Source organism: Esox lucius, chromosome 8 (genome assembly GCF_011004845.1).
Source record: "Esox lucius isolate fEsoLuc1 chromosome 8, fEsoLuc1.pri, whole genome shotgun sequence".
NCBI lineage: Eukaryota > Metazoa > Chordata > Actinopteri > Esociformes > Esocidae > Esox > Esox lucius.
In genome coordinates, this window is record NC_047576.1 from 30723794 (window position 1) to 30751447 (window position 27654).

General features: G+C 40.1%; 1 protein-coding gene across 2 annotated transcripts in view; it reads left to right on the forward strand.

Annotated features, from left to right (window-relative positions):
* The first annotated feature begins 1675 nt into the window (after positions 1-1675).
* The window catches only part of hmcn1 (hemicentin 1), a 161726-nt gene continuing 135747 nt past the window's right edge, over positions 1676-27654 (forward strand). For both annotated transcript variants that reach the window (XM_010872514.3, XM_020049296.2), the window contains exons 1-2: positions 1676-2337; positions 26429-26499. In XM_010872514.3, coding sequence (XP_010870816.2) covers positions 2079-2337; positions 26429-26499 — 330 coding nt within the window. In that variant the 5' untranslated portion in view covers positions 1676-2078. The remainder of the gene's footprint in view (positions 2338-26428; positions 26500-27654) is intronic.

Here is a 27654-nt window from a genome sequence, read left to right on the forward strand (position 1 = left end):
TATATAACTATCAAAGAATCAAGTGTATGCCTACTATCACAGTCAGAACAAATATAACTATCAAAGAATCAATTCTATGCCTACTATCACAGTCAGAACAAATATCCTGAGAAAACTGGTTTTAAACTGCTTTGTGCCATCATGTTAAGCACCAGGTCAAGATTTCAGTGACTTCAGGATTACAAGCAAAATCAGGAAATTGGAGTGTTTATGGCCTTCAGTCCTGTGAGTGAGAATAGTCTGGGTTAACAGAAGCGAGGTGGAACGTGCCCCTGCAATGTTATGTTTTTATTGAATAGGGGAATTTACTTATTACATTTATTTCAATCTGTATTTTTAAGGTATTCCTTTCCCAAGCGCTATTGGAATGTCTACCAATGACATACCCAATATATTCTGAGAAATTACACTGGTCACATTAAACCTGCATAAAGAATGTGTTTACTTTATTAGTGATAAGTAAATGTTTAAAAAGTGTATGAGTAAAAAATGATGTCCACACACTTTATGAATGCTCAAGAAATTGTGTAAAAAAGGTCTTTAAAATAAAGGATTGAATGAAGGTGGTGTAAACACAGTGCAAGTGCACATGAATGAGTCTCCCTAACCACTTCATTCAACAAATCAAGTTCAAACTTGCATGAATGTCCATTTGTGTCCATGGCAGCTAACTGTGCTGTGAAATTGGCCATATCAAGTTGTCCATCTCCCACCTCTAATTTCTTCTGCTTCTCTACATTCTTTGTTTCTCCTCCTTCCCTTACCACTCCACTGCCCCAGTAAATCCCATGGGATTTAATTTAAGCCATGTGTCCATGTCCAACCATGTGTACAATGTCCCTTCCTGGCCTTGTGTGGCCCAGTCTGTCCTCCCACATACCACCACCTGTCCCTACACACACCGACTTCCCTTACATTCTCTGACAGTTCCCGGACAGATAGTAGATTTGACTCTGTGCTGGATATCTTATCAGATGAAAAGGGGGTGCCTGCAAAACTTCTGTTTATATTAACCTAAGCAGGCCAGGTAGGAATCATGAAATGGACCCTCATGAGTCCCAATGAAGAATTTCCAGAGATCAGCTCTAGATGGAGCTATAGCTGAGCAAGTAGCCAAAAAGAAAACAGGCTTGGGTTCTCTTCAACGCCTTATGGTTTAAATAAGAAACCTTAAATGGACAATCTGTCATTTCTATGCCCTGACTCCTCTGACTATTTGTTTGTCAAACTTGGGAAGTGGCATGACAAATGTAGGTACCTCGCAATGGATGCAAGAACTCACATCGTAACCTATAGGTGACGATAATAAAAGATATAGCTTGGATTGTTTGTTTTTACAGATTTTTATGACAATGAAAACGTAATATTATCAATTGAATACAACCTCATTTTGTGTTATTATAGGGTAAGAAAGATTTACCGTTCATAAGGCATTTACTGTTCATACTGATTGTACATGTAACCAACTGTATATTATAGTATTAATTGATTTATATTCCCTGGGGTCTGTAGAATATATTTTGCCATGTAACCTACTATATGTGTTTTCCGTATTATGTCTCTGACTTCTACTGTAGGTTACAGGAAAGTATGTCAGTGTGCACAGGGTCCCAGGCAGGACTTCCAAAACCCTATGGTCCAATCAAAAACCAGCTATTCTGTAAGAAGTCAATTTGCCCCGAGCCATTCTTCTCCTAAGAAACATTGAGAAGGGGATTCGCCGTTTGGACAAAGGTTCCCGAAAGGCAGCTGAGCTTCTTCATAACTTTAGAGGCAGTGAGAGAAGTTCAGAACCTTCTCTAAAGTGGTGGAGGTCACGCGCACTGAATCAGAACATTGAAGGGCGCCGGAGCATCTTTAACAGTCGAAGAGGGAATTGTTTTCTTTTTGAACAACAATTTCTCAGCTTTGGTCGTTTTTTTTAAGGAATACGGTTAATATTTTCATCAATATCGTTTTGCTTTTTTTGCAGAGACAATGGCAGTCGCTTTACCTCGAGGTTCATCCTGAGGTTCTGAGCGGAGACTTGAACGTTTAGAACTTTGTTTGTAACGCGTTGTAGACCTTTTGGTCGGAAAATGGGAAATCGGCTTGATTCATTTTTGCTGGTACAGATACTTCTCCTGGTCACTGTATCCTCCGGGCTCAGAACTGAGGACACAATAGAGGAGATCCCAGAGGGAGCGTCAACCCTGGCGTTTGTCTTTGATGTCACTGGCTCCATGTACGATGATCTCGTGCAGGTTATTGAGGGGGCATCCAAGATTCTGGAGATGTCGCAGAGTAGAACTAAGAGACCACTCTATAACTATGCATTGGTGCCATTCCACGACCCAGGTAAGGCATGCAAGGTTATTTATTAACCAGTAGCCTAACCCTATATATATATTATGAATAGGCCGAGAAATTATTCCTAATATGCTACATGAAAAACACACCATTTATTTTAAAATCTGAATCGCAACAGTTGCTGTTTGATATTTAAGCCTGCATATTTTTTAATCTTAGCTGTCTACTGAAAGGCTTTATCGCAGCTTATATGATAATTTACAACATCTATAAAGTAATAAATTATGTGTTCGCGCGCGAGAAAGAGAAGCTATAGTATAGACCTACAGTAGGCCTAGTCTACCTACAAGTGGCAAGTACTCCTTGTTGTCCGAAACTTGAGAAAGGAAATAGTTTGCCACATTAGGGGCTCTGAATGCATTATGTCCTCACACCTGAGCGCATGCGGCATGGGGGAATTGACCCACTGTCTCCGTACACAGATGTTAAGGTCCGCATTCACTATTATTAGCATTCCGTTTGAGTTAGTGTGTGTAAGCCTATTACCTGTCAGGCACAAAATCATGCTTTAATGTTGTGGACTACCTTGTATTTAGGCTACTGTGCAAACTGGAAATTAGACGCGAAAGGAGGTCAGTGTCATACATTTAAAGTGTTGTATGTATAGATACGATTCACAGGGCACTGAACTCAGCACATACCTCTCACACCAACTAAACTAATTGCCTGTATGACATAAGCATAGGATACTTTCTGGGATCCTAAACTGGACCTGTTTTGGGCCGAAAGCAGAGGATGTGTAGCGTCTGTTTAATTATGTAATAGGAGCTGTGAATAAAGAGGCCGTTCACACATCTACTTGGTTTAGCATAAACAAAAGCCTGTCAGGGGCCTGTGTTATGTGCTTAAGGCCGGAGGGGAGAACCGGAAGTGTTGGCGGAAACGCTAGGTCAACAACACAGCGGAGAGCAAACACAGTACACAGGGGATGTTGCACTCCAGCAGCACGCTTGTAAACAATGCCGAGTGGGATCTGATTGGGGGTGGGGGGTGGAGAGAAAAGGAGGGAGGGAGCTAGGGGCATTCTGTTTTGTTGACCTCTCTTACACCAAACCAGGATCTGACCTAGAGCTTTCTGTACCGTCTGTGCTAAATAGATTTTCCATTCTGCTGTCCTCCACTGAGTGCAAAGGAATGCCTTTCAAGATGCACACACGCACGCACACACACAAGCACGCAAACACACACACACACACATATACACACACACACACAATCTGGTTATCGTTTCAGAGCATCATCATCAAACTGCAAGTAAACCAACCAACAGAGAGAGAAACAGTAGAGGGAGAAAGGAAGAGAGAGAAGGTGGGGGTGTTGTCCGTGGTGACCAAGATCACTATTCCAGATGTGGTGCTCCTTAAATTCAGTATGTCAAGTTCTTGAAGTGTTTTTTTTTTTTGCCTAATCGAACTGGGTCTTCTACTCCGTGCCAAGAACCTTTAAATAAATCTTTGAAAGTGATGAGGTATGCACTGAATATACAAAATATTCAAAATGACGGATTCAATTAGTGTATGCCTTTGTGGAACAAGTAAACCTTTGTCCCTTTCTCATATGACTGATGAAGTATGATGTAGCCATAAAATAACACATGCTCAAATTGGTTGGATAGACTTCAGAGGCTATAGTGGAAACCAGTTGTATTGCAATTTTAAGGTATGCTTACTGATCCCACTTGTATCTCTCTCCTTGTGAATGGAGTCAGGGAATATCTGAGGGTGTTTCCCTGACCATGGGTACGAGTGTTAGTTGTTCACGCAGGCGTCCACATTGCAACTACAACTTGTGCCTTTATGAGGACATTAAAATGTGTTTCTGTGAATCCCCTGGAGGTTTGGGGGAATGGCCTGGCTAGCCCAAACCCCCCCCCCCCACCCCCCCAGAGTAATGACATTGTGTGCACATCTAAACACAGAGCAGAGCAACAGAGAGAGGAAGTTAGACAACCAAATAGGTGGCAGATAGCCGAGTGGTTAGAACGTTCACTGGTTTGAATCCTGGAGCCAATAAAATAAAAACATCTGTCATTATGCACTTTGAGCAAGGCGGTTATGCTGCTTTGGGCAAGAGCATCTGTAAAACGATGAAAATGTCAATGGGAAATGTTAGCAGCGCCTAGTATTGTCGAAGCTAAGGGCCAGTACAGTCATAACGGTTAATCTTCATTCATAACTTTGAATGCATGAATATTTGTCTAGACAGGCAGGAGGACCATCAAAACCAGAATGCCTCGTATATCATATTTCCCCTAATGAGAGGGCAGATGATACCATCATGACTTGTTTTAGAAATGTCACCCCTGTTCCATTAAAGACACACAGCTTTGTTTTTTACATGTTTTTATTCAGAACTCGTTATTTGATATGCATACATTATTTCCACTTCTCACCGATAAGGAATTGCTGTTGGATTTGTCTGCGTTTGAATTGGAGGCCAGAGTATTTGTGTGTGTGTGTTTGTGAGCATATGATGGGGGTTCTGGGATATTGGGGTCAGATTTGTTTGGGAAGAGCACTCAGGAAGCCCCCCTTCATCCTGCAGTGAGAGAGGGGGAGACAGCGAAGGAGAGAGGGGGAGACAGCGAAGGAGAGAGGGGGAGACAGCGAAGGAGAGAGGGGGAGACAGCGAAGGAGAGAGGGCGGGAGAAAAACAGACAAAGAGAGCAATATCCCAGTTATTGGATTAAAGCAGAGGGTTATGTGTTTATGCTGGATCTAGGGGGATCTAGTGAGCTGTTGTGCTCTTAAAATGCTGAATCATTATAGTGGCGGGTGGCTTGTGTTGGAGATTCATTGTAGCATTATCCCTAAGAGACTTCCGCCCTGGCAGCTAACTCTTTCAAAATGAGAGGCGCATAAGAAGCTCATTTACAGTGATAGGAAGGAAACACTCACAGGATGTGGAACTGTTTGTGTATGACGTATGTTTGTATGCATGTATACATATATATATATATGGGTGTAAGGTGTTTCTGCAGCTGATGCCTTCACCCACATGTCGTCCCTCATTAACAACACCTCTCTCTGTGGGTCTTCTGCGTGTGTTTGTTAGTATGTGTTTTATTGGTTGAGATTGAGATGGGTCAGAGCACAGTGCCTAGGGTCTGTGGGTCGGATAACAGCTCTCTGTAGGCATACACAACAGCACACACACACACACCCTGACACACCGACACACACACTTAAACCCTCTATTTTAAAGCTGCATACACTCATGAACACACACCCATACAGAAAATGAGCAAAATATTTCCATCTGCTGTGCCCTGACATTGGAAAAAAAAACGTATCAGCAGTTTACCATTGTGGTACCTCATACAGACCAAGACAAGATACAAGTTGATTGGGTGGTTCTATGTGGAATTTGGGATACATATGCCTTGGGCTTATCCATGAGAATTCTCTGATTAAACTGGCTGATATTTTCCAACAAGCAACCAGGGGTCAGTAGGGTTGCATTGGATAAGGCCTTAGTCTTTATCTAATTAGCCGACTTCAAGCAGGATCCTATCTTCCCTCTTCATCTCTGTTCGGAACTCTAAAAACTGCTCTTGTAGATTGTATCTGTTTGTGTATGAACAATAGTTTAAAAGCTGTTCCCTATATGGCAAAACATATTTTAAAATGTATACTGTTTGGGGTACCTGAGGACTGGAGGTACTATACTCTATAGTACACTACATTAGGCCAGGCTGGTCTTTATAGTACACTACGTTTGGCCAGGCTGGTCTCCATAGTACCCTATGTTAGGCCAGGCTGGTCTCTATAGTACCCTATGTTAGGCCAGGCTGGTCTCTATAGTACACTATGTTTGGCCAGGCTCGTCTTTATAGTACACTACGTTTGGCCAGGCTGGTCTCCATAGTACCCTATGTTAGGCCAGGCTGGTCTCTATAGTACCCTATGTTAGGCCAGGCTGGTCTCTATAGTACACTATGTTTGGCCAGGCTGGTCTCTATAGTACCCTATGTTAGGCCAGGCTGGTCTCTATAGTACACTACGTTTGGCCAGGCTGGTCTCTATAGTACCCTATGTTTGGCCAGATTGGTCTCTATAGTACCCTATGTTAGGCCAGGCTGGTCTCTATAGTACCCTACGTTTGGCCAGGCTGGTCTATTTAGTACCCTATGTTTGGCCAGGCTGGTCTCTATAGTACCCTATGTTTGGCCAGGTTGGTCTCTATAGTACCCTATGTTAGGCCAGGCTGGTCTCTATAGTGCCCTACGTTTGGCCAGGCTGGTCTCTATAGTACCCTACGTTTGGCCAGGCTGGTCTCTATAGTACCCTACGTTTGGTCAGGCTGGTCTCTATAGTACCCTATGTTAGGCCAGGCTGGTCTCCATAGTACCCAATGTTAGGCCAGGCTGGTCTATTTAGTACCCTATGTTTGGCCAGGCTGGTCTCTATAGTACCCTATGTTAGGCCAGATTGGTCTCTATAGTACCCTATGTTAGGCCAGGCTGGTCTCTATAGTGCCCTTCGTTTGGCCAGGCTGGTCTCCATAGTACCCTATGTTAGGCCAGGCTGGTCTCTATAGTGCCCTACGTTTGGCCAGGCTAGCTCAGTCATTTTAGACCAGAGTCCTATGGGCATTGGTCAGAAATAGTGGACTATAGAGAGAATAGGGTGCAGCCCTTGCTGCCTGTAGTTAGGGGCTGGGCCTTCACTGGCTAAGTGTTATCACAAAGGTGATGATGGGATAGCTCTTAGTCCCTCAAGATCAAAGACCATCAGTGGGTGTTGGTGACTTTGTTTTTACTCCTTTGTTAAGTAGTATCCATCCAAATGTTTTCAAGCCCTCTCTTTCTTTGTTTTTCCTTATTGGATGGGCAGCTTTTTTTCCGCCAGAAAACCACCCCACCCGTGAGATTACAAGGGTCTTTGAATGTTGCTGGTCAGAGTCAATAATGATGCCATTAAGCAGGAATTCTGAGTTGAGGGTGTGGAGGCGGGTGTGAGGTGGTGGTAGTGAGGCAGTTGAGGAGGAGCACGGCAGAGCAACTTGAACGTCTCATCTTTGTAAGGACTAGCCTGAGATATTACAATAGCCTTTCATTTTTGCATTTTGCTTATCTTAGGCATTGCGAGAGCGATAGTTTAAAATTCCACTTAGTGTGTTTGTAGTTTTTCTACAGGGGCTCCCCTTTGGGCTTTCATCTAGGAAGGTTTCGAATACCGCAGGGCTTGTTAGAAAACACTTTTATATCAACTCCATTTCAGCACTTTTTAGAGCTCGGGTCTAGATACGTTTGGAATTCAATTACTTAAATGAATGTTCATGCTGTTTAATATGTGTTTTCTATGTAAACAAAATGTTACTCCATCCTCAAAGTATCTGTGGTCTTCAACAAATTCGAGCAGTCGTCCCAGAATACCATATTTCTTAGCGCACTTCTTATATTTGGCATTTTAGTAAATTGACACTTTTATCCAGAGCACCTTACAGTCAGCGCATTCATCTTAAGAAAGCAAGTACATGGGACAACCACTACCCAATAGTAGTAAACTACTGTAGTCTACTGTCCTCAATGAAGTCAGCAAAGGCTGTGTTAGAGGGAAGAAAACAGAAAAAGGATGTCTCCTGGTTCTCCTCCTCCTTTGTTTAATCCAGCTTGTTTTTTTTAGCCCATTCCAAATGTGTTATATCCACTTTGCGATTATGGCCATGACGCATTACGAGAACGTTTAGACAGGTCCTTCAGTGCACATTTCGCTGCTCTGCTTTTATCCGCGGGCACTTCAGAATGCTGCAAACAGGACACCTGGCAGCAATGACGCAGCTCTTCTGTGAGGCCCTGGAGCTCCCACTTTTGACCAGAGACATATGGGCATCCCTATGGGTCCTGGTCAAAAGCTCTGCCTAACATAAGGAACTCTGAAGATTTGGTCCTGATTGTGCCCTGAGGTAATAGTGACTCCACCGTCTGTCTATGTTGTCTGCTTTGTAATGATTGGATCATTATTGAGTTATCTTCTGACCTGTGGTGTCTGGCGCAGGTCAGATGTCTGAAGGCCTGAACTTGTTACGGTCGTGCCAGTAATGTGGAGTGACTGCGTCCAGGGTTTGAAAGATTCTTATAAAAAATGAACACTTAGAGACATTCAGCAACAGACTGATGTTCAGCTCATAGCGAAGTTGAATATAGGTTTAGGAGGCTTACAGGACCCAACATTGAGACATAATTGGTATGGTTGTACTACTTGTCATACAATTACCTAGTTTAGTAGCTTAACTTGTTCTCTGGTCATTTGACATTTTATCAGATTTTTTTCGGTCTCGTGTAGAGATCACGGTCTCGTGTAGAGATCTGTGAAGCGTCTGCCAGTAACAATACACACTCACCATAAGTTTATATATTGAAAGTATGCAGTTTGAAAACTCTTACCTGTACCTGTTTTTCAATACAAAATGTTTACATTGACATTTTAGTAACAATAGATGCTCTCATCAAGAAAATACATAAATGTTAGTATATGGAGGTGGAACAATCACAGAACTGGGTAGGAGTAAGTATATACTAGTTAATGAAATAGCTATTAGCAAAGACAGTGAAGCAAATAATACAAAAATGCTATAATAATAATGATTAAGTAATTTATTTATAGTTCTCAAATATTAATCCCCAACCACACTAATGGTGAGATAATTTTACCTAGCACAAATATTGTGCCAAAACACAGGGTCTAATGTAGTGGAAAATCAAGTCCACTCTTTCTAAAACAAATGCACTTCAACTCAGGAACTTGTGAATCCAATAGACTTTAATGAGAATCATAAAACAATGACAGTCATCAAAGCCAGGCCCTTTTACAGATACACCCCAAGTTCTAAGTCTTTTATACAAAACTTTCACACATCACGCCACCTAAGCATCCTTTTTTTAAGTCCCCTAGGGCGGGGTTTACCTCTTGTCCCCTATCTCTTTCTAAGTGTCTATAGTTCAGAGCAGTAAATCATGACAAACTCATGGTTCATACTTGGGTCACACTATCAGTGAACACGAAGGCCATAAATGTCAGGTTCATTAATGTTTGGACACTGAATGCTGCTGCGCAGAGATGCACTGCTGTTGACACACTCATGTCAGTTGTCAGGATATGATACACACATCATAACGGCCATACATTTCTGAGAACTCATTGTCTGTGTGTGTGTGGATTACATCATTCAAGAACTCATTGTCTGTGTGTATGGATTACACATTACTTTATTTATAAAGTGTATAATTATGCATGCACATTAATATATTCATAAAGCATGTGATTATATATGCATTTCACAGAAAATTCACACCAAATTTGTCAGTTTTCCACTTTTATATAGTTTTAATGACAGTTTCAGCTACTTAAGACATTGGCATGAATTTATTATTTTTCTTTAGATATATTTTTTCCTCTAACAGACCATAGGGAACTACTGAAATGATGCATAATTTACAACTCCGTCAAATATTAACAAGGTACTCTTAAGTGGTCATCCATGACATACTTATCAATCAAAATGTGAAAGGTCAGAGAATATGCATGATATCAGACAAAACATTGTTGAACTATAAATTATGCATCGTCTGTAAAACATGCCTGAAATGTGCCTGAAAATACAATTTCGGCTTTTAGGACAGTAATTAAGAAATCTCAGACAACTGGCCTTATGATGAACCTGCTTCGCACAGTGAATAGGATGGTTTGGGGTGAAAATATTTCCAAGAATCACAGTTTGAGAATTGCAGAAATAGGTCTAAAAAAGTTTTTACAGCCCAAAGGTCTCTTTGAATACATCTCTTCTAACTTTGCACACCTAGACTGTTCAATATTTGCCCATTCTCCCTGGCAAAATTGTTCATGCTCAGTCAAATTGCATGGTGACCGCTCATGGTCTACTACACACTTCAAGTTATCCCACAGATTCTCAATTGATCAAGCGCATTCACCTTCTTGCACTTAAGCAAGAAGGACATGTTGTCCTTCAGCCACTGTACAGTTGCTTTGGCCGTGTGCTTAAGTCATTGTCATGTTGAAATGTGAACCATCTTTTACACTGTCCATTTACCCTTCTATCTTGACAAATGCTCCAGTCATTGATAAAGAGAAACACCCCCACAACAGGATGATCCCACTGTCTGGCTTTAATGTAGACATGATGTTCTTTGGGTGGAAAGATGTATTGGATTTTCACCTGACACAATCTTTTGCATTCCAGACAAAAAGTCTGACCACAGCACCTTTTTCCACTTGACCTCAGAATCTACAATGTTTTTCTTGGTTAAGCTGTTTTTTTTCTTGGCCTCCTCCCTTAGAGGCCAGATCTGTGAAACACTTGTGATATTATTTTATATGACAGGACACTTTTGATATTGTTTTATATTACGTTTTATATGACGCTTGTGATATCATCACATGCACACATCGAACAGTCTTTGCCATAAATGCCTGAAGCTCCATCAAAGCCTTTATCCACCCATACGGAAATGTAATATATGGCAATATATGTAAGTAACTTATATGTCTTATATGAGCATATATGTTGTAAACATATATTTGGTTTGATCAACACATATGTACATATATGTCAAAATATACAACAACTGGACATTTTTATATATATCAGATTGAAATATGTAAATAACATATGATCATGTATTTTAAATCATAGGTTAAGTCTTTAATGTATTTGGCCATATATGGCCATACTGTATATTAGATTTCTTTATGGGCATCCCTTGATTTGTAAATTTCCGCAATATTATCTTTTTTTGATCTTTTGAATGTACCTTTCCACCCATAGTAGATTCTTTGCTTTGAATTGCAATACTAAGCAGTCGAGTCCTCGAGGAATAACTGCTTTTATTCAGACCTAAACAAAGTCACTATTTGGTCATAGATGGAAGCCAATTAGCTTGATTTGTGATCTGGAAGGTGGTTGGTAATACCTCAGCAAGTTTGCAATTACAATTCTAAGTGGGGTGCTCACTTATCTAAATAGGGTATGTTAATGTTTCAAATAATTTTCAGAGTTTATTAAATTTTTTCTTTCAATTCTCATGGTGGGTTACTGTGTGTAAATAAAGACGGTAAAAGTCTGATTTTATGTATTTTCTTTTCAGGCTGTAATGCAACAAAAGCTGAACATTTGAAAGGGGGTGGTGACAGCAAAACATGAACACAAAATCAAAGACAAACATTTCATTTATACAACAAAAACAGTCATTGCTGCTCCAGATGTTAAGGCCATTATGGTACTGAATCATACAAGTGTTCCTCAGGCATTGGATGTTTACAGAAAAATAAAGTGAAATCAAATGCACATCCTTCTGGAGGTAAAGGGCCAAACAAAGGGAAAGAGCTTGCACACTGATATGTTCCACCAAAGTATATTTATTAAAAATATGCAGACAACATTTTGATCCTCTGGGATCTACCTAGATATGTATAAAAGTTAAATTTCTTTGAAAGTTTGCAACAGAGTAGCAACTTATTTTGTATGTCAAGTGGAGAGTTAAATAACTTGGTTGCATGTTTGAGTTTCCAAGTCTCCATATCTACAATTAGACTCTACCTTCATGCCAGTAGTTTATTTGTAAGGGTTGCCATAATAAAAGCTCTAAATATTTAGAGAAAGCAACTTATGTTGTGTAGTTTGGTAAACAGCATTGGCACTTGGATTGGAACTGTGGGCTACTATCAGATGTAACATATACAGGTGCTGGTCATAAAATTTGAATATCATCAAAAAGTTGATTTGTTTCAGTAATTCCATTCAAAAAGTGAAACTTGTATATTATATTCATTCATTACACACAGACTGATATATTTCAAATGTTCATTTCTTTTAATTGTGATGATTATATCTGACAACTAATGAAAATCCCAAATTCAGTATCTCTGAAAATGTGAATATTACTTAAGACCAATACAAAAAAAAGTTTTAGAAATGTTGGCCAACTGAAAAGTATGAACATGAAAAGTATGAGCATGTACAGCACTCAATATTTAGTTGTGGCTCTTTTTGCCTGAATTACTGCAGCAATGCGGCGTGGCATGGAGTCAATCAGTCTGTGGCACTGCTCAGGTGTTATGAGAGACCAGGTTGCTCTGATAGCGGCCTTCAGCTCTTCTGCATTGTTGGGTCTGGTGTATCGCATCTTCCTCTTCACAATACCCCATAGATTTTCTATAGGGTTAAGGTCAGGTGAGTTTGCTGGCCAATTAAGAACAGGGATACCATGGTCCTTAAACCAGGTACTGGTAGCTTTGGCACTGTGTGCAGGTGCCAAGTCCTGTTGGAAAATGAAATCTGCATCTCCATAAAGTTGGTCAGCAGCAGGAAAAATGAAGTGCTCTAAAACTTCCTGGTAGATGGCTGCGTTGACCTTGGACCTCAGAAAACACAGTGGACCAACACCAGCAGATGGCATGGCTGACTGTGGAAACTTTACACTGGACTTCAAGCAATGTGGATTCTGTGCCTCTCCTCTCTTCCTCCAGACTCTGGGACCTTGATTTCCAAAGGAAATGCAAAATGTACTTTCATCAGAGAATATAACTTTGGACCACTCAGCAGCAGTCCAGTTCTTTTTGTCTTTAGCCCAGGCAAGATGCTTCTGACGATGTGTCTTGTTCAAGAGTGGCTTGACACAAGGAATGCGACAGCTGAAACCCATGTCTTGCATACGTCTGTGCGTGGTGGTTCTTGAAGCACTGACTCCAGCTGCAGTCCACTCTTTGTGAATCTCCTCCGCATTTTTGAATGGGTTTTGTTTCACAATCCTCTCCAGGGTGCGGTTATCCCTATTGCTTGTACACTTTTTCTACCACTTTTTTTCCTTTAATGTGCTTGGACACAGAGCTCTGTGAACAGCCAGCCTCTTTAGTTATGACCTTTTTTGTCTTGCCCTCCTTGTGCATGGTGTCAATGGTCGTCTTTTGGACAGCTGTCAAGTCAGCAGTCTTCCCCATGATTGTGTTGCCTACAGAACTAGAGTCCATTTAAAGGCCTTTGCAGGTGGTTTAGGTTAATTAGCTGATTAGAGCGTGGCACCAGGTGTCTTCAATATTGAACCTTTTCACAATATTAAAATTTTCTGAGATACTGAATTTGGGTTTTTCATTATTTTTCAGTTATAATCATCAAAATTGAAAGAAATAAACACTTGAAATATATCAATCTGTGTGGAATGAATGTATACATTATACAAGTTTCACTTTTTGAATGGAACTACTGAAATAAAAACTTTTTGATGGTATTCAAATTTTATGACCAGCACCTGTATAGATCTCTTGTCCACACTCCTTACAATGAATTACTGTCTTGCATAAAACAACAGCTTTATTACACACAGGTTTGTCCCAAGTTTCCAAGAGTTGGGAATGATTGTTTCTAGGTCATTTCTAATCAGATTTCAAGATGATATTGATAGAAATGTAAACTAAAACGTGGTCCAAATGTGTTCAATAAACAGTAATGAAAACCGTACTGTCAAAACCTGTTTCTTTACTATGAATCTTAGTCTCTAATACAACTTTCTGACAGCTGCCATACTGGATTAACCCCTTAAACACTAGTTCCAAACAAATATAGCTATGGCCAGCAGGTGGCACAATATCTAATTAAAGGGACATTTCCAAATAAACACTTGCCATAAAAACAATATATATTTTTGACACAATTTACTTTGCTACCAAAACTGCTCTGACACCAGTTGTTGGTTTGGGGTCAAAAGAAGCATGACTATGCAGAAAACATCCTCATACTGTAAAATAGGAAAGTGATCTTTGATTTGACACAGCTGCTTTGCTTCCAGTGGTCCTGGGGACCATTAATATCACCAAGTATCAAGATATTTTATCCAAAACAATGGCTCCAAACACATTTGTAATACACAAATAGTTTATTAAAAACAGACACTGTCCATCTCAGTCTTCAGTCTCATTGAAAACCTGTGGATTGAATTGTGCACAAGTGCAGACTGAAGTGTCTCCAGGATCTGGAATGATTCTGTATGGAGAAATGGTTGAAGATTCCTTCCAATGTGTTTTCCAGTCTCAGAATTCTTATCAGGAAAAGGCTCAGTGCAGTTATCCTTTACAAGAGCGGGTGCACAAAATAGGAGCTGGTGATGTATAATTTCATTCCACTGTAGCAAGCCTTACTTTGCTTAATTCTATGATTAAACTATTTATTCATAGAATGTTACACATAGACAGGTCTCCCATTGATGTCTTGGTGAGAACATTGCTGTCTGCCAACATCTGGCTTGGTTTATGTGTTCCGACAAAAGAGCTATTCTAAGGCTTTTCACTGTCTTGGGCACGCACGCACACACAACAACAAACACACCAGCACACTCCCTACCCTAGTGTTGAAGACTAGCTCTGTGTGGATGGAGCAGCAGTGGAAAGTAGTTCTCTGTAATAATAGTCACTGTTCCTTCCCACCATATCATGCCTTATTGCTGATGTTGATGCAATGTGAACTTTGAAGTGTTAATCGCACACAGATGGTGTTTCAGTTCAACCCGTCCTGTTTCTTGTCTTGAATAAACCCGTTGTCTAAATTCTTTTGAACAGTGGATGTGTCCTATCCTATTAAGGCAAAGCTTTTAGCAATCATCCTTCATCACCCATGAACATATACATGAACATTGTATAGTTTTGAATACAGAAGATTTATTGCCCCATTTGACTTCCAGACCCTCTGACAGGCCTGTCTTTGTGGTTGGTGGCTGTTGTCCCTCTTTTGATACAAGAGATAGTGTGGGACACAGTGGTGGCCATGTTTTACAGATTTATTAGTGCCAGTTAAACACAGACACACATTCAGTGTTAGCATCACTCTACTTCTGGTGCCCCCAACTGGAGGCCTGAGGCATTTCACAGCCAATCAGGTCCTGCCAATATAAGTAGCACACTACTGAGTGGTGGAGAAGCCTAAGAGCAGAGATAGACCTCTTCACATACATTGTTATTCCCACCACATTTCTTTGAAAGTACAATATGTCACTGTAGACACAAACAAACATATAGTTCGAGTATAAAACATAGCGCATTTGCATGGAGGATGTTTCGGTTGTTAAACAGGCAATAGGCTGCACATTCAACCCATCATTGACTCATTCATATTTTCAGAGGTAAATAACGATTGTTTTTTCCCCTAAAGTTTATAACAAAATGGTGTTTGAACAGAACATATTTTTTTATTAACAATGGACTAAAGTCGATGAATTACTGTTAATACCTCCACATTAACCAAAGAAGAGAGTCGGGTGAGTCAAAGGCCCTGTACAGTCACATGCCTAATCAGTAATTAACACCAGAATCGCCCAGGCTTTTAGATTAATTATATGAAGAAGAATTTCATAGTTTTTTTATTGGAGGTATTATGAAACATAATAATAATAATAAAAAATACTATTTCAATAAACACAGGCTTTTTTGTTATAGCACCCCCTAAGCACCTCCTGTGAACATCATCAAAATAAGTTACAAAAAAAAACAACACTTTTTAATTAAATTAGTTTTTAGAGCCTAATAAACAAATTAAAATTCTATAGTGTGTGTTTGTTTAAGTTAATTTTTTTGGTGTTCCAATCACAAGACCTTAAATGCAAACAAATTGTTGTATTCTTCGAAATTCATTTGACATTTAAAATAAACTAATCTTGTAAATATTTTTTTGAATGCTAACTACTATTGAATGCTATTGAATGCTAAAGAAGTTGTTTTTTCCGGTTACTGGTTGCTGAGAACAACTGAACAGTGAGTCTTAAAACTACACCATATAACGAACTGTCAAGATTGCAAAAGCATTAGGTAGTTGAACAAGCCTTAGTACTCTTTTTATCACGCATAATCTGTCTGTGGGAACAGTCCGCCCTAGTTGAGTATGGTGTAGACTGGTGTGTTGAAGCGCTGAACTGTATTTCGTGTGACCATAGTATGTCACTGTATATTTCTTTTGAGGATTAGAGTGTAACATTGTATTTTACGTAATTATACAGTGACCTTTTTATGTGATTATACAGTGACTATTTTATGGGATTATACAGTGACTTTTTTGTGTGATTATACAGTGACTTTTATGTGATTATACAGTGACTATTTTATGTGATTATACAGTGACTTTTTTTACGTGATTATATGGTGACTTTTTAACGTGATTATACAGTGACTTTTTAACGTGATTATATGGTGACTTTTTATGTGATTATAAAGTGACTTTTCTACGTGATTATATGGTGACTTTTTTACCTGATTATACAGTGAAAAAGGGGTCTGCAGCCTCAGATGTCACGCTGAGTGATATGGTTATATCCTTAGCTGATATTGTAACAGAATCGATGAAATTGGAAAAGTGTCAGCAAGACACTGTAAAAAAAATTGGAATCGAAATGGACAGAAAGAAAAATTAAGTTTTCCGGCTCAACAAGAGGGATTCAGAGGAAGTTGTGTATGGACAGAGAGTGTGGTACATATGAAGAGAAAAGACGAAGGAAAGTTAAGATGGCCGGTATATCGAGAGCTTTGCCTTCCGGCTCAGCTCTCTTTTCGTCACAACAGTGCGGTAAAGCGAATGCAAGTTGCGTATTGCCAAAACTGTCTAGAACTGTTTTGCCATGAAGAGGACATATGTGCGTATTGTCCCCATGCATGGTGAGGAAGATGTTGCAGAAGACAATGAATAATTCAAGGATCGCCGTTCCAGAACTGCACAGTCTAATGAAATCTTGGGGTTATCAAGTCTCAGTATCAACTGTTAGATGCCACCTTCGTGTCAACAAGCTCTTTGGAAGGGTTGCACGAAAGAAACCCTTATTGAGCCTGTCCCACAAATTGCAGCACCTGAACCTTGCTATGTGTTACAGGATGTACAAGTGGAATCGTGTCAGATGACACAAAAACGTATGGTTGTAGCCGTGCACACCACTGGCATGTTTGTCGACAAAAGGGGACAGACTGTATACAAGTTAACACTCCTTATACTCACAGTAAAATATGGTGGTGGTTCATTGATGCTTTGGGGCTATTTTGATACTGGTGGTCTAGGGGCTGTTGTTAAGATTGATTGCATAATGATTTCCACTAAGTACCAGGATATTTTAGACAAAAACCTGGTTGCCTCTGACAAGAGTTTGAGACATGGCCATGGATGGAACTTTCAAAAATCAACACAGTTGTGGGACAATAAAATCAATGATTTACAATGTCCATTTCAATCTCTGGACTTAAATCCAATTGATTTGTATTGCGTCTGAATTGCGGTCTGAATTGCGGAGGGCAGTCCACAAGTGCAAACCTAAGACAGTCAAGAACCTTGAAATGTGCTGCGTGTACGAGTTATCCAAGACCCCTTTAAAAGCCTGTACCAAACTTATCAGGCTTTACAGGAAAAGTTTCAGTGCCGTTATCCACTTCAATGGAGGCTTCACAAAATATTGATTGAAGGGGTAAAGGTACTTTTGAAAATGATACTAGTCCATAAAATATTTTTGTTTGAGAATTGACTGTGTTGTAACGAAAGATTGTGGCTCTCCCATATGTTTGAGACCGGAATATGATTTTTTTTTTGCATTCACTTTTGCTCAATTTCACGAAGGTTGCTAATACAAACTTGAGTTGAGTGTTTGAATATTAAAAAAAGATAAAAACCACTTGAATGTAGAGACACAAATCTTATTCTTTCATACATGTACATACACTGATGAGCCAAAACATTATGACAACCTGACTAATATGTCGTTGGTCCTCCAAGTGCTGCCAAAATAGCGCCGACCTGCCGAAGGTGTCCAGTGGTATCTGGCACCAAGACATTAGCATGGTCCAGCATATCCCACAGATGCTTAATCGAATTGAGGGAATACCGTCAGGAAATACCATTGCCATGAAGGTGTGTACCTGGACTACAACGTTTTTGGTAGGTAGCACGTGTCAAATTTACGTCCATGTGAATGCCATTACCCAGGATTTCCCAGCAGAATATTGCCCAAGGCAACACACTCTCTCCTCTAGCTTGTCGTCTTCCCACAATATATCCTGGTGCCATCACTTCCCGAAGAAAACATACATGTCCTTCCACAAGATGTAAAAGAAAACGTGACTAATCGGACCAGATGACCAACTTGCTCCAATGTCCAGTTCCAATGCTCGCATGTCCATTGTAGGCACTTTTGACTGTGGACAGGGGTCATCATGGGCACTCTGACTGGTCTGTGGCTACACAACCCCATACGCAACAAGGTGTGATGCATTGTGCATTGTGACACATTTCTCCCGTAACCATCATTAAAATGTTCTATGACTTGGGCCACAGTAGACCTTCTGTCAGTTTGGACCGGATGGGATAGCCTTCGCCCAACACCCTGTCATCGGTTTGTTTTTTGACCCTCCTCGGACCACTGTTGGTAGGTACCCATCAATGCTGACCGGGAGCAGCCCACAGGCCTTGCTGTTTCAGAGATGTTCTGACCCTGTTGTCTGGCCATGAGAACTTGTCAAAGTCGTTCAGGTCTTTACTTCTGCACATTTCTTCTGCATCCAACACGTTGATTACAAGAACTGATTGTTCACTTACCATTTAATCTACCCAGACCTTGACATGTTCTCTTTTTAGGAGATGATCAGTGTTATTCACTTCACCTGTGAGTTTTCATAATGTTTTGGTTCATCAGTGTATACTGCCAATTCATTTGACTGGATGCTGCACTTTCATTGAACAAAAGCTCTAAAAAGGTTGTTTTGATTTCCCTCTGGAGTCTAGCAAATCCTTTTTGGGTATCAGGTATTTATTTCCGAATAGAACCCCTTTCGTTCCTTTTAGAACCTTTTTCCCAAATGTATCTACATGGAACCAAAAATGTTAAAACTGAAAACAAGAAGGTATATTCTGGCGGATAGAGAAAAAAAAAAGTTTCCACGAAGTGGCTAGTAATTAGGTACATAGCTAGTTGTTGTGGGAGGTCGTAGGAAAGTGGCAGGAAATGTGTAAGCAAACAAGTGGGCCACAAACAGGTAAACAATGGTTTGGTGCCATGTTGTCCTGAACGGCATCTTAGACTGAACAAGTTGGCCTTTGTCACGGATGTGCTACAGCACCGGGATGACCACACTTGGTTCCACTGCCCTCTTCTAAAGTGACCAAGTGACAGAGGAACATTCCATAAATAGGAGACAAGCGTTCTCAAACAAACTCTCAGTGTATCCTATATCATTGTTACTGCATACAGTTTGCACGCCTCTGACCGAACCGCATCAAATGTCTTCTGAGATTATTTGAGAGAGTAAATTGAACAGCCATACAGGGGGAATATACACAGCCATGCACAAGACACGGACAAGGGGTGGGGCAGTGGGGGATTGACTGTTTCAATTTGCTGATTGAGCTAATGGCTATTGAGAAGCACATTTCTGGCACATTAATTATTGGCTGTGAAGGCCATGTTTGATACAATGTTCAACTAGACCTTCTGAGAATTTGCAAATAATAATTAGCAAATGGTCCAGCACTCTTTTGGTCCAAAGGTCCCTCAAAAGTTGGATCTGTTGCCATAGACTAATGAGAAAGACTGTGTTAGAAGAGGCAGCCAAGCAACGGGTATTAATCAGCAGTGGTGGTCTTGTTCACTCTGTCTCTTTGATTTGTAGAAAAAGGAAATTTCCATCTAAAGAGTCTTTTCCTCCCCTTTTCTGAACCTCACTCATTAGCTCGCGGTTGGAGGCAGTGAGTGTGCACAATGATGGGTGTGTGTGTATGCAGCAGGAAGATGGGCACTGGTTTGAAGCCTTGACAAGCCCTTAGGGTCTCTGTCACTTAACATTGTCTCTGTCTCTTTTACAGATCGCTGTCAGTACATTAAATTAGTGCTTTATGGGCATGATGGTTGCCACTACTGCCAAACAATTTTAGGCAGTAATAATTATACTGCATATGTCTGTATCTGTCACAAAAACTCTGTCTCTGTCACATAACTTTGTCGTTGTCTCTTGCTAGTAAGAGTGCAGGTCCTGTTCTGTTGTCACTCTGAAAGAGGGGGAGGATTACTCTGTTTAGTGCACATGGGTGTCCACCTCAGGTTGGGATGTGCTTCAATTTAGATATTCTGTAGATATCTGGTGAGTGTTACTCTGTGTCTACTTGTTGTGGTTTATTTTTTTCTCCCCGATTTCATTATATTTTTGGTTCCAGCAACTCCCAGCAGTCTCAGGACAGTAAATGTATAGAAGTGTCCTCCGAAGCACATTCAGTGATGTTCTGGTTCTTATCACGCTGCTCACTCAACTAGGAACTTTGCACTCTCTGGCCTTTTTCCTCAATAGAGCTCACAAGCTGCCACAAGGAGTCGCTAAAAGTGTAACTTGGTATCGTAGTAATTTTTGATTGCTAACCCCCAGATGTGCCGGCCAATTGCATTACCCTCCATGGGACACCTGGGCTAATCCGCGAGCAGGATTCAAACCCGCAATGATGTAGCTAACTGCAAGGGAATAATTTTTGCGCCATTCAGAGCCCTGTATAGTTTGAGACTTTAATGACAAAGAGATGGAGAGAAAGTCAGAACAGAATGCATATGGTGTGTGTTTCCTTCTCTAGGGAGCACTTGTGGAGTACTGTAGGTCTGATAGGTATTCATGCCTGCAATTTTTTTCCATCTTGGGTCTACAAGACAAAGAGGTAATATAATATGCCACACACATTTTTATGTGTGAGTGCACATTTGTTTGTTTTATAAAAAGGTGATTACACACTGTGCTGATTCACGTGAACTCAGAGGTGCTGATTAAGTGAATTATTCTCAATTACTCTCAGTGTTGCCAGATTTTTGCTGGAGTCAGCAGAAATACTACAGGATTGTGCGTGTGTTTGATTCATTGTCCTGGATGCTTCTGGAACCATCATTGACCTGCCATAGGGACGCGCTCCAGGCTACAGTTAGAGAAACAAGAGAACCGCTCAGGGATCATAAGGGGAAGTCTTCTCCTGTGGATTGATTTTTGGCAACCCCAACAGCCATAAAAGCTGCGAGAGGAAAATCACTCTTCCTCTTTGTGCAAACAGCTATATCAGTGTCATTTCAATTACATTGTATTAAACCACATAATCATTAAACCTCGTATTATTAAACCTGTCAAATAGTCAAATGACTTTCTAGAGTTTCTCTGCGTGTAACAAGAGAACATGACCACATGACAGAGTGTGACCACTGAACACAGGGCTCATAATGGTTGGACCAAAGGTTAGGATTAAGTGTTCCTGGGTTAACCGAATGGTCGTATTGTTGTAGTGCTTGTTTGTGGAGCTCTGTGAGTAGTTATTTTTATAGAGGAGAGTTATTGTGCTTTTGGTGGGTAGAGAGTCGCCTTTTAAGAATGAAAAAAATCTAAACTGATTTTTGAGTCTATTAATGTGATTGCTTGCACAGTTATATTACATCTCGTACCAGTGGTGATAGGGATCTGGGGCTTAATATTCATTTCCAAGGTTAATGTAGTCAGTGTGAAGATTTTGTAAATAATGTGGCTTTCGTTATGTCCTATTTTCACTCCTGGAAGCCTGTGAAACACTCTGTGTTATCCCATGATGGCACTGAAACAAACATCAATTTTGCTGAAAATCAATACAATAATGACTCTGACCTTTCTATGGATGGGTCTTAAATTCCCTGCCATGTTTTCCATGTGGAAATAGATACTCTGTCTTTGACATTCTCTTCATGGACAAATGTGAGTGATTCTCAGTGAACTAGTCCAAGACAAATGTCATTGGAGTTGACTTGAGTATGCGTTTGGTCTGTGTTCATGCATGTGTATGGTTGTTTGTATGTAGATTCTGAGGAGGTGAAATTGAAATCTGCTGGAAAACTGCCTGGTTGGTTCCATCCCATTAGCATCTCTGTTAGTGTTTATGCACGCATGTTGTTCACGGCGCCATGTAAATGCGGATGACTAGCATTACCTCAGATAAACCAGGTGAGCATGTGAAACAACCAGAATCAAAGTCATTTGTTTACCACATGCAACTCATGAAAAAAATATAAATGGAGAGAGATTTTTTTTGTGCTGATCGACATTTGGCTTGTTGTCTGTGGTGGATTTTCTCCTTCTAATCCTTCTGGTTCGACTTCAGAGCATTCCTCCTGTCTGAGTTCACACACCCTATCCCTGTTTACACCACAGACTCACTGACTGAAGTGTTCCTCTTTATCATCACTCAAATGTCTTCCTGTCTAATGGCTAAGCAGCAGACCCAGGACTCATTTCTGAAGTAAACTCTAGAACTTCACCATTGTTTTTCTGTTTTCCTGTAAAACTACCAGAAAACGACCAGAGCAAGAATATCTATATTAGGAAACAACTTGGGTTTACAGTCAGACTACTTTAACTGATGCAAGAAATAAAAGGATTAAGGATAAAACCAGACCCACTGGACCAGAGAAGTTTCTTTGTGAAGCATTTCACTCATAGTGTAGTTACCAAAGTGTTGTTCCCCGGCTTGGTCCCAGATCTGTTCTTGCTACCTTGCCAACCCCTTGTCACTCGTCATGCCAAGCATGAAAATTCCATTAACAGTTGGAAAAAGAGAAGAATCAAACTGAGACCCAGGCTATCACAACAGTAGCAAAACTGGAAAATTTGAAATCAGTAAGGACATCATATTGGAATGCTGCATAAACCTTTCCATTCATGAAAAGTTTCACTTGTGAACCGTTCTGAACTGTTCCGTTGAGTTAGCCAAACACATTTTCTGTTTGTTTTAAAAGGCATTTTTCTTTGATTGCCCCAAATGTTTCTACTCTACAAGGGTCTTCACATTTGCCAAAATGTGTGTATTTATACATATTATTAAATAATCATATTTGTGCAGTGCTGTCTTAAAGGGTCAATCAGTCAACGTACTGCTGATTATTAACAGTTTTGTTTCCTCAGATCTCGCCAGGACATTTGGGGCAGAGTTGTGTATTCTTCAAACACTGTGAATGTGTAAGGGAATTGGACAAAAGTCTGCTTTCGAGAAAGGGACACTTGCCATTTGCCTTGTTTATTGATATGTGGTAAACCAGGTATTTCCTTACAGTCAGAGTAGAGCACCTCTGAACTGTCATTTCTGTCGGATAACTAAGTTCATAATTGTATTTTTTTTCCCCCTTGGCTCTTGGGTTCTTAACATCTGTTAAATGTCCCAAGTTGAAAGGCCAGACCAGACTTCTCATTGATATATACAGGCACCAATGCATTGTGTAAGACAGTCTTTTCGGAGTCTGTCTAACGTGATTGCTACTCAGTCTGTGTAATTTTTCAGATGAGAGGCAACATTAGTAATTGCCTTACTTTTAAAACAAGGAGGCTCTTGTTAGATTGTGTGCTTGCCTCTATGCTTGCCTCGGCAGAAAGTCCTACGGTACAGCCACAGTAAAAAGCCACACTCACACAGCTCACTCCTTCCCTTAATAAAACTGCAGTTGCCGAGCTGATGTCACTGTGAAAAAGCCTAAGAAGGACTTTGCATTTTATTAAAAGACACCCGTAAACTGAGGAGAAACTTTGAAAGTATTTGCCAGAGTTGGAGAATGAAGGTGCATGATGATGTCAATTCCTCACTGTTTGCCACTTTTATAATTGTTTAATAACCAAGCAAAGGATGTGCTCATGTCAAACCTTGGCCAGCGATGACACAACAGCATACCTGAGCCATAAGATAATTTGGTGTTTTGTAATAGAGCCATGGCAAATTAGTGTAAGTGGGGGGCCTCGTTGGATGGGCTTTTTTCATTGGACTTGTTAGCTATGGAGCTCTATAGATGGGATTATTATCAGTGGGCTTTTTACACCACCTTGTTCTGAGCCTCAGGCTGACCTTTAAACTCTGGTTATGGGCTTTTTTGCACTACAATATACTTTCTGAAAGGTATTGAAGAATTCTCAAGCCACTAGATTATTTGAAGTATATACTTGAAGATGCTACTTTTTCTAAAGCGCCTACTTTTCTAAGGAGTATTGGAGCGTGAAGAGAAATGTATCTGTTAGACTTCTTATTGACAACAACAAAAATAAAGTGACCAGATTTCTTAAGTGAAAACTGGAGGGCCATTCTTTTTGTTTTTAAGGGTAACATTTTGCATTGTAATGCTTTCTGTCCATGGGCATGGTTGTCATTAGGTAGCCTAATATATCACACTGGGCCATAAAAAGTCTGTGGAATCATAAATTATGTGCATAATTTCACAACCTATTCTGTATTAGCCACACAGTAAATGTTATTCTGTTTACATCTACCTTGATTACAACAAGGTGCTCTGATGGTACTAGTGTAATCCAAATCAACATCCTTGTGTCTTCAAGAAATGTCGGAGTTTGAAATGAATGCGTTTTATGCCAATTTATTTCACAATGGTAAACTGCGTCAGTAAGAGAATATTGTGTCTTATTTGTAAGCAGCATTCCAGTTTCCAACAAAGACAATGAAAACCTGAGAAATTCACTATCTCATCCATAGCCTAAATCTCATATATAAGTGTGCTGCTCCCATCGGCAGGCTGGTGGCATTTAGTACATATGAAGTATAAAGAATGAAGTAGGCTAGTATGATATGTAGCAGGCTTATCAGCAGACCCCTTATTAGAATGGACTATGGCAACAAGTACTAGAGAAACATAGACCTATTCACTGTATTAATTTGCTCAGCACACAGTCTGCCTTGATGGCAGCACAAGAAGAGTAGCAATGAGTGTTTTGAGTCTTTTCAGTGAGGTGTCTTTCAGAAGGATAATCGCAATTACTCTGTTATTCAGACTTGTTTATCCATCCTTATTTAAATTTGCTTAGCAACCATAGCCAATGTAAATACATTGGCTAGTGGTCTGATAAGGGTCTGATCAATTTGCTGCGCTCACTGATCCCTCAATTCCAGCCAGCATTCCTCTCTAGGCTTATCAGTCGGCACCATGCCAATGTAAATTGAAACCCTATTTAAATGATTATGTAAAATATGGCACCTTTACTGTCTTGTTTACTCTCTCTCATAGTATACAAAAACAGCTCTGGGCTACCATATCCTGTGTTCATACAAGCATTACTTTTTTTTTTTACATTACTTTTTATCAGGGGCTAAGGGCCTGCTTACAATAATATAGATTTTCCAAAGGGTATCTAAGAACACTGAAGCCACTGGACTATTTAGTTGGTTTCATTTGGAGATGTAAAATGTCTCTGAGGTAGTTGTGGCCGTTTTTGCTGCTCTAATGATATTGCTGTGTAATATGAAGTAATGCATTCTGGCAATGGTCTTTGTTCCACCAACTTGGCCATCAAAAGTTGGTGGAAGAAGGCAATATTGGTATATCTGGATAGTAGAAACAGAGAAAAGACTAGTCACGTTGCTGCTTGCACGTGTCCCTGAATTCCAGCCCTGAACCCTCTCTCGGCATATGTGGTGATATCTGTCAATGTCAATTAAAATGCTATGAAAATGATGCAGAAAAAGACATGTTTTTCTCTTGTTTCTTGTAACATAAAATGACCCTAAGTGTTAGCTTTCAGCTAAAGATTCACACTTGTTTTTTAAAGCCTTGGGCTGAATGGTAAACACAATAAAAAAAAAACATTATTTAACCTTTAGCTGTGTCATTGTGCAACTAGAGTTAGCCTCTATGAGTCCTATGAGTCCTGTCGAGAGTGGTGTAATTGGTTCCTAAACCTAACTTTTCCCCTGACCATAACCTTAACCCTAACCCCAATACATTAAACTAACTCATAATCCTCCAAAAGCATATTGAAAGTGAGGGCTTTTGACAGTGTTTTTATGTAACTGAGAACATTTTGGTTAAATGTAGGACCACAAGGACCACCCAACACATCCATTACCATTGCGGACAAATTCATCTGGTATTCTGTGTTTACAGGAAGCTCCGTGTCACATCAGCCCAATCTGTGACATATGAAACTGGGCATCTGCTCACATTTGCCAACAATATCATTTGACTCCAGCCTGGAATTCCGACAAAGAAGCAATTATAATGATGTAATCTAATAGGGCTATTAAGCTATAAAACTATAACCATCCTGATGTTTGATATATTTTCTCCTTGCAGAGATTGGACCGGTAATCATCACTACAGATCCAAAGAAGTTCCAGTTTGAACTCAGGGAGCTGTATGTCCAGGTAAATTGTTGTGTTTAGAACTTATGACCATTGATCTATTAAAATGTTGAATCTTCTATATCAGAACATTTATAATAAAGGCAAAGGGTGCTCTTCTTATTTACAGAACTCTAGTTTCTCAGAATTTTGGCTGAACATGATGACTAGATTCCAAGATTCCTGTCAATCTGGATTTAATTTCCTAACTGATTTTCCATAACCATCGCAAACACACATCTAAACAAACCTAGTCAGAGGCCAAGTCAACAACCAAGTCGAAATTATTTGGAAATCACTCAGAGGAGGATTCTTTTGAAATTACAAAAATAGGACAGCACTCCAGTGAAAAAACAAATGTATTCATATACTTTTACTGACACAAAAATGCTTTGGGTAAAAAGCTGCTAAAGGCTGCTAATGTGCTTAGTGGACCCAGATTAGTCTTACAGCTGGACTGGCACAACTCTGCCAATCAATCCTCTTTTATCAAATTAATGTAATGTACATTAAAATGAAATTTAGTAAAAAAAAAAAAAGACAATTCTCAACATTGGAATATGCAAGTGCTTTCTACCAGCTTTTGTAGGTACAGTGAGGGAAAACATTATTGGATCCTGTGCTGATTTTGTTTGTTTGCCCACTGACAAAGATATTATCGGTCTATAATTTTAATGGTAGGTTTAGAGACAGAGACAAAAATTTTATAAATTGATTTTCATTTTAATTAGTGAAATAAGCATTTTATTCCCTCTCAATCAGAAAGATTTCTGGCTCCCATGTGTCTTTTATTCAGGTAACGAGCTGAGATTAGGAGCACACTCTTAAAGGGAGTGCTCCTAATCTCAGTTTGTTACCTGTATAAAAGACACCTGTCCACAGAAGCAATCAATCAATCAGATTCCAAACTCTCCACCATGGCCAAGACCAATGAGCTGTCCAAGGATGTCAGGGACAAGACTGTAGACCTACACAAGGGTAGAATGGGCTACAAGACCATAGCCAAGCAGCCTGGGGAGAAGGTGACAACAGTTGGTGTGATTATTTGCAGATGGTGTTCTTGGGGTCATAGGCAGCATTCCTCCTCCTCCAAACACGGCGAGTTGAGTTGATGCCCCAGCTGCCTTGAGATCATTGACACGATCCTCCCATGTAGTTCTGGGCTGATTCCTCACCATT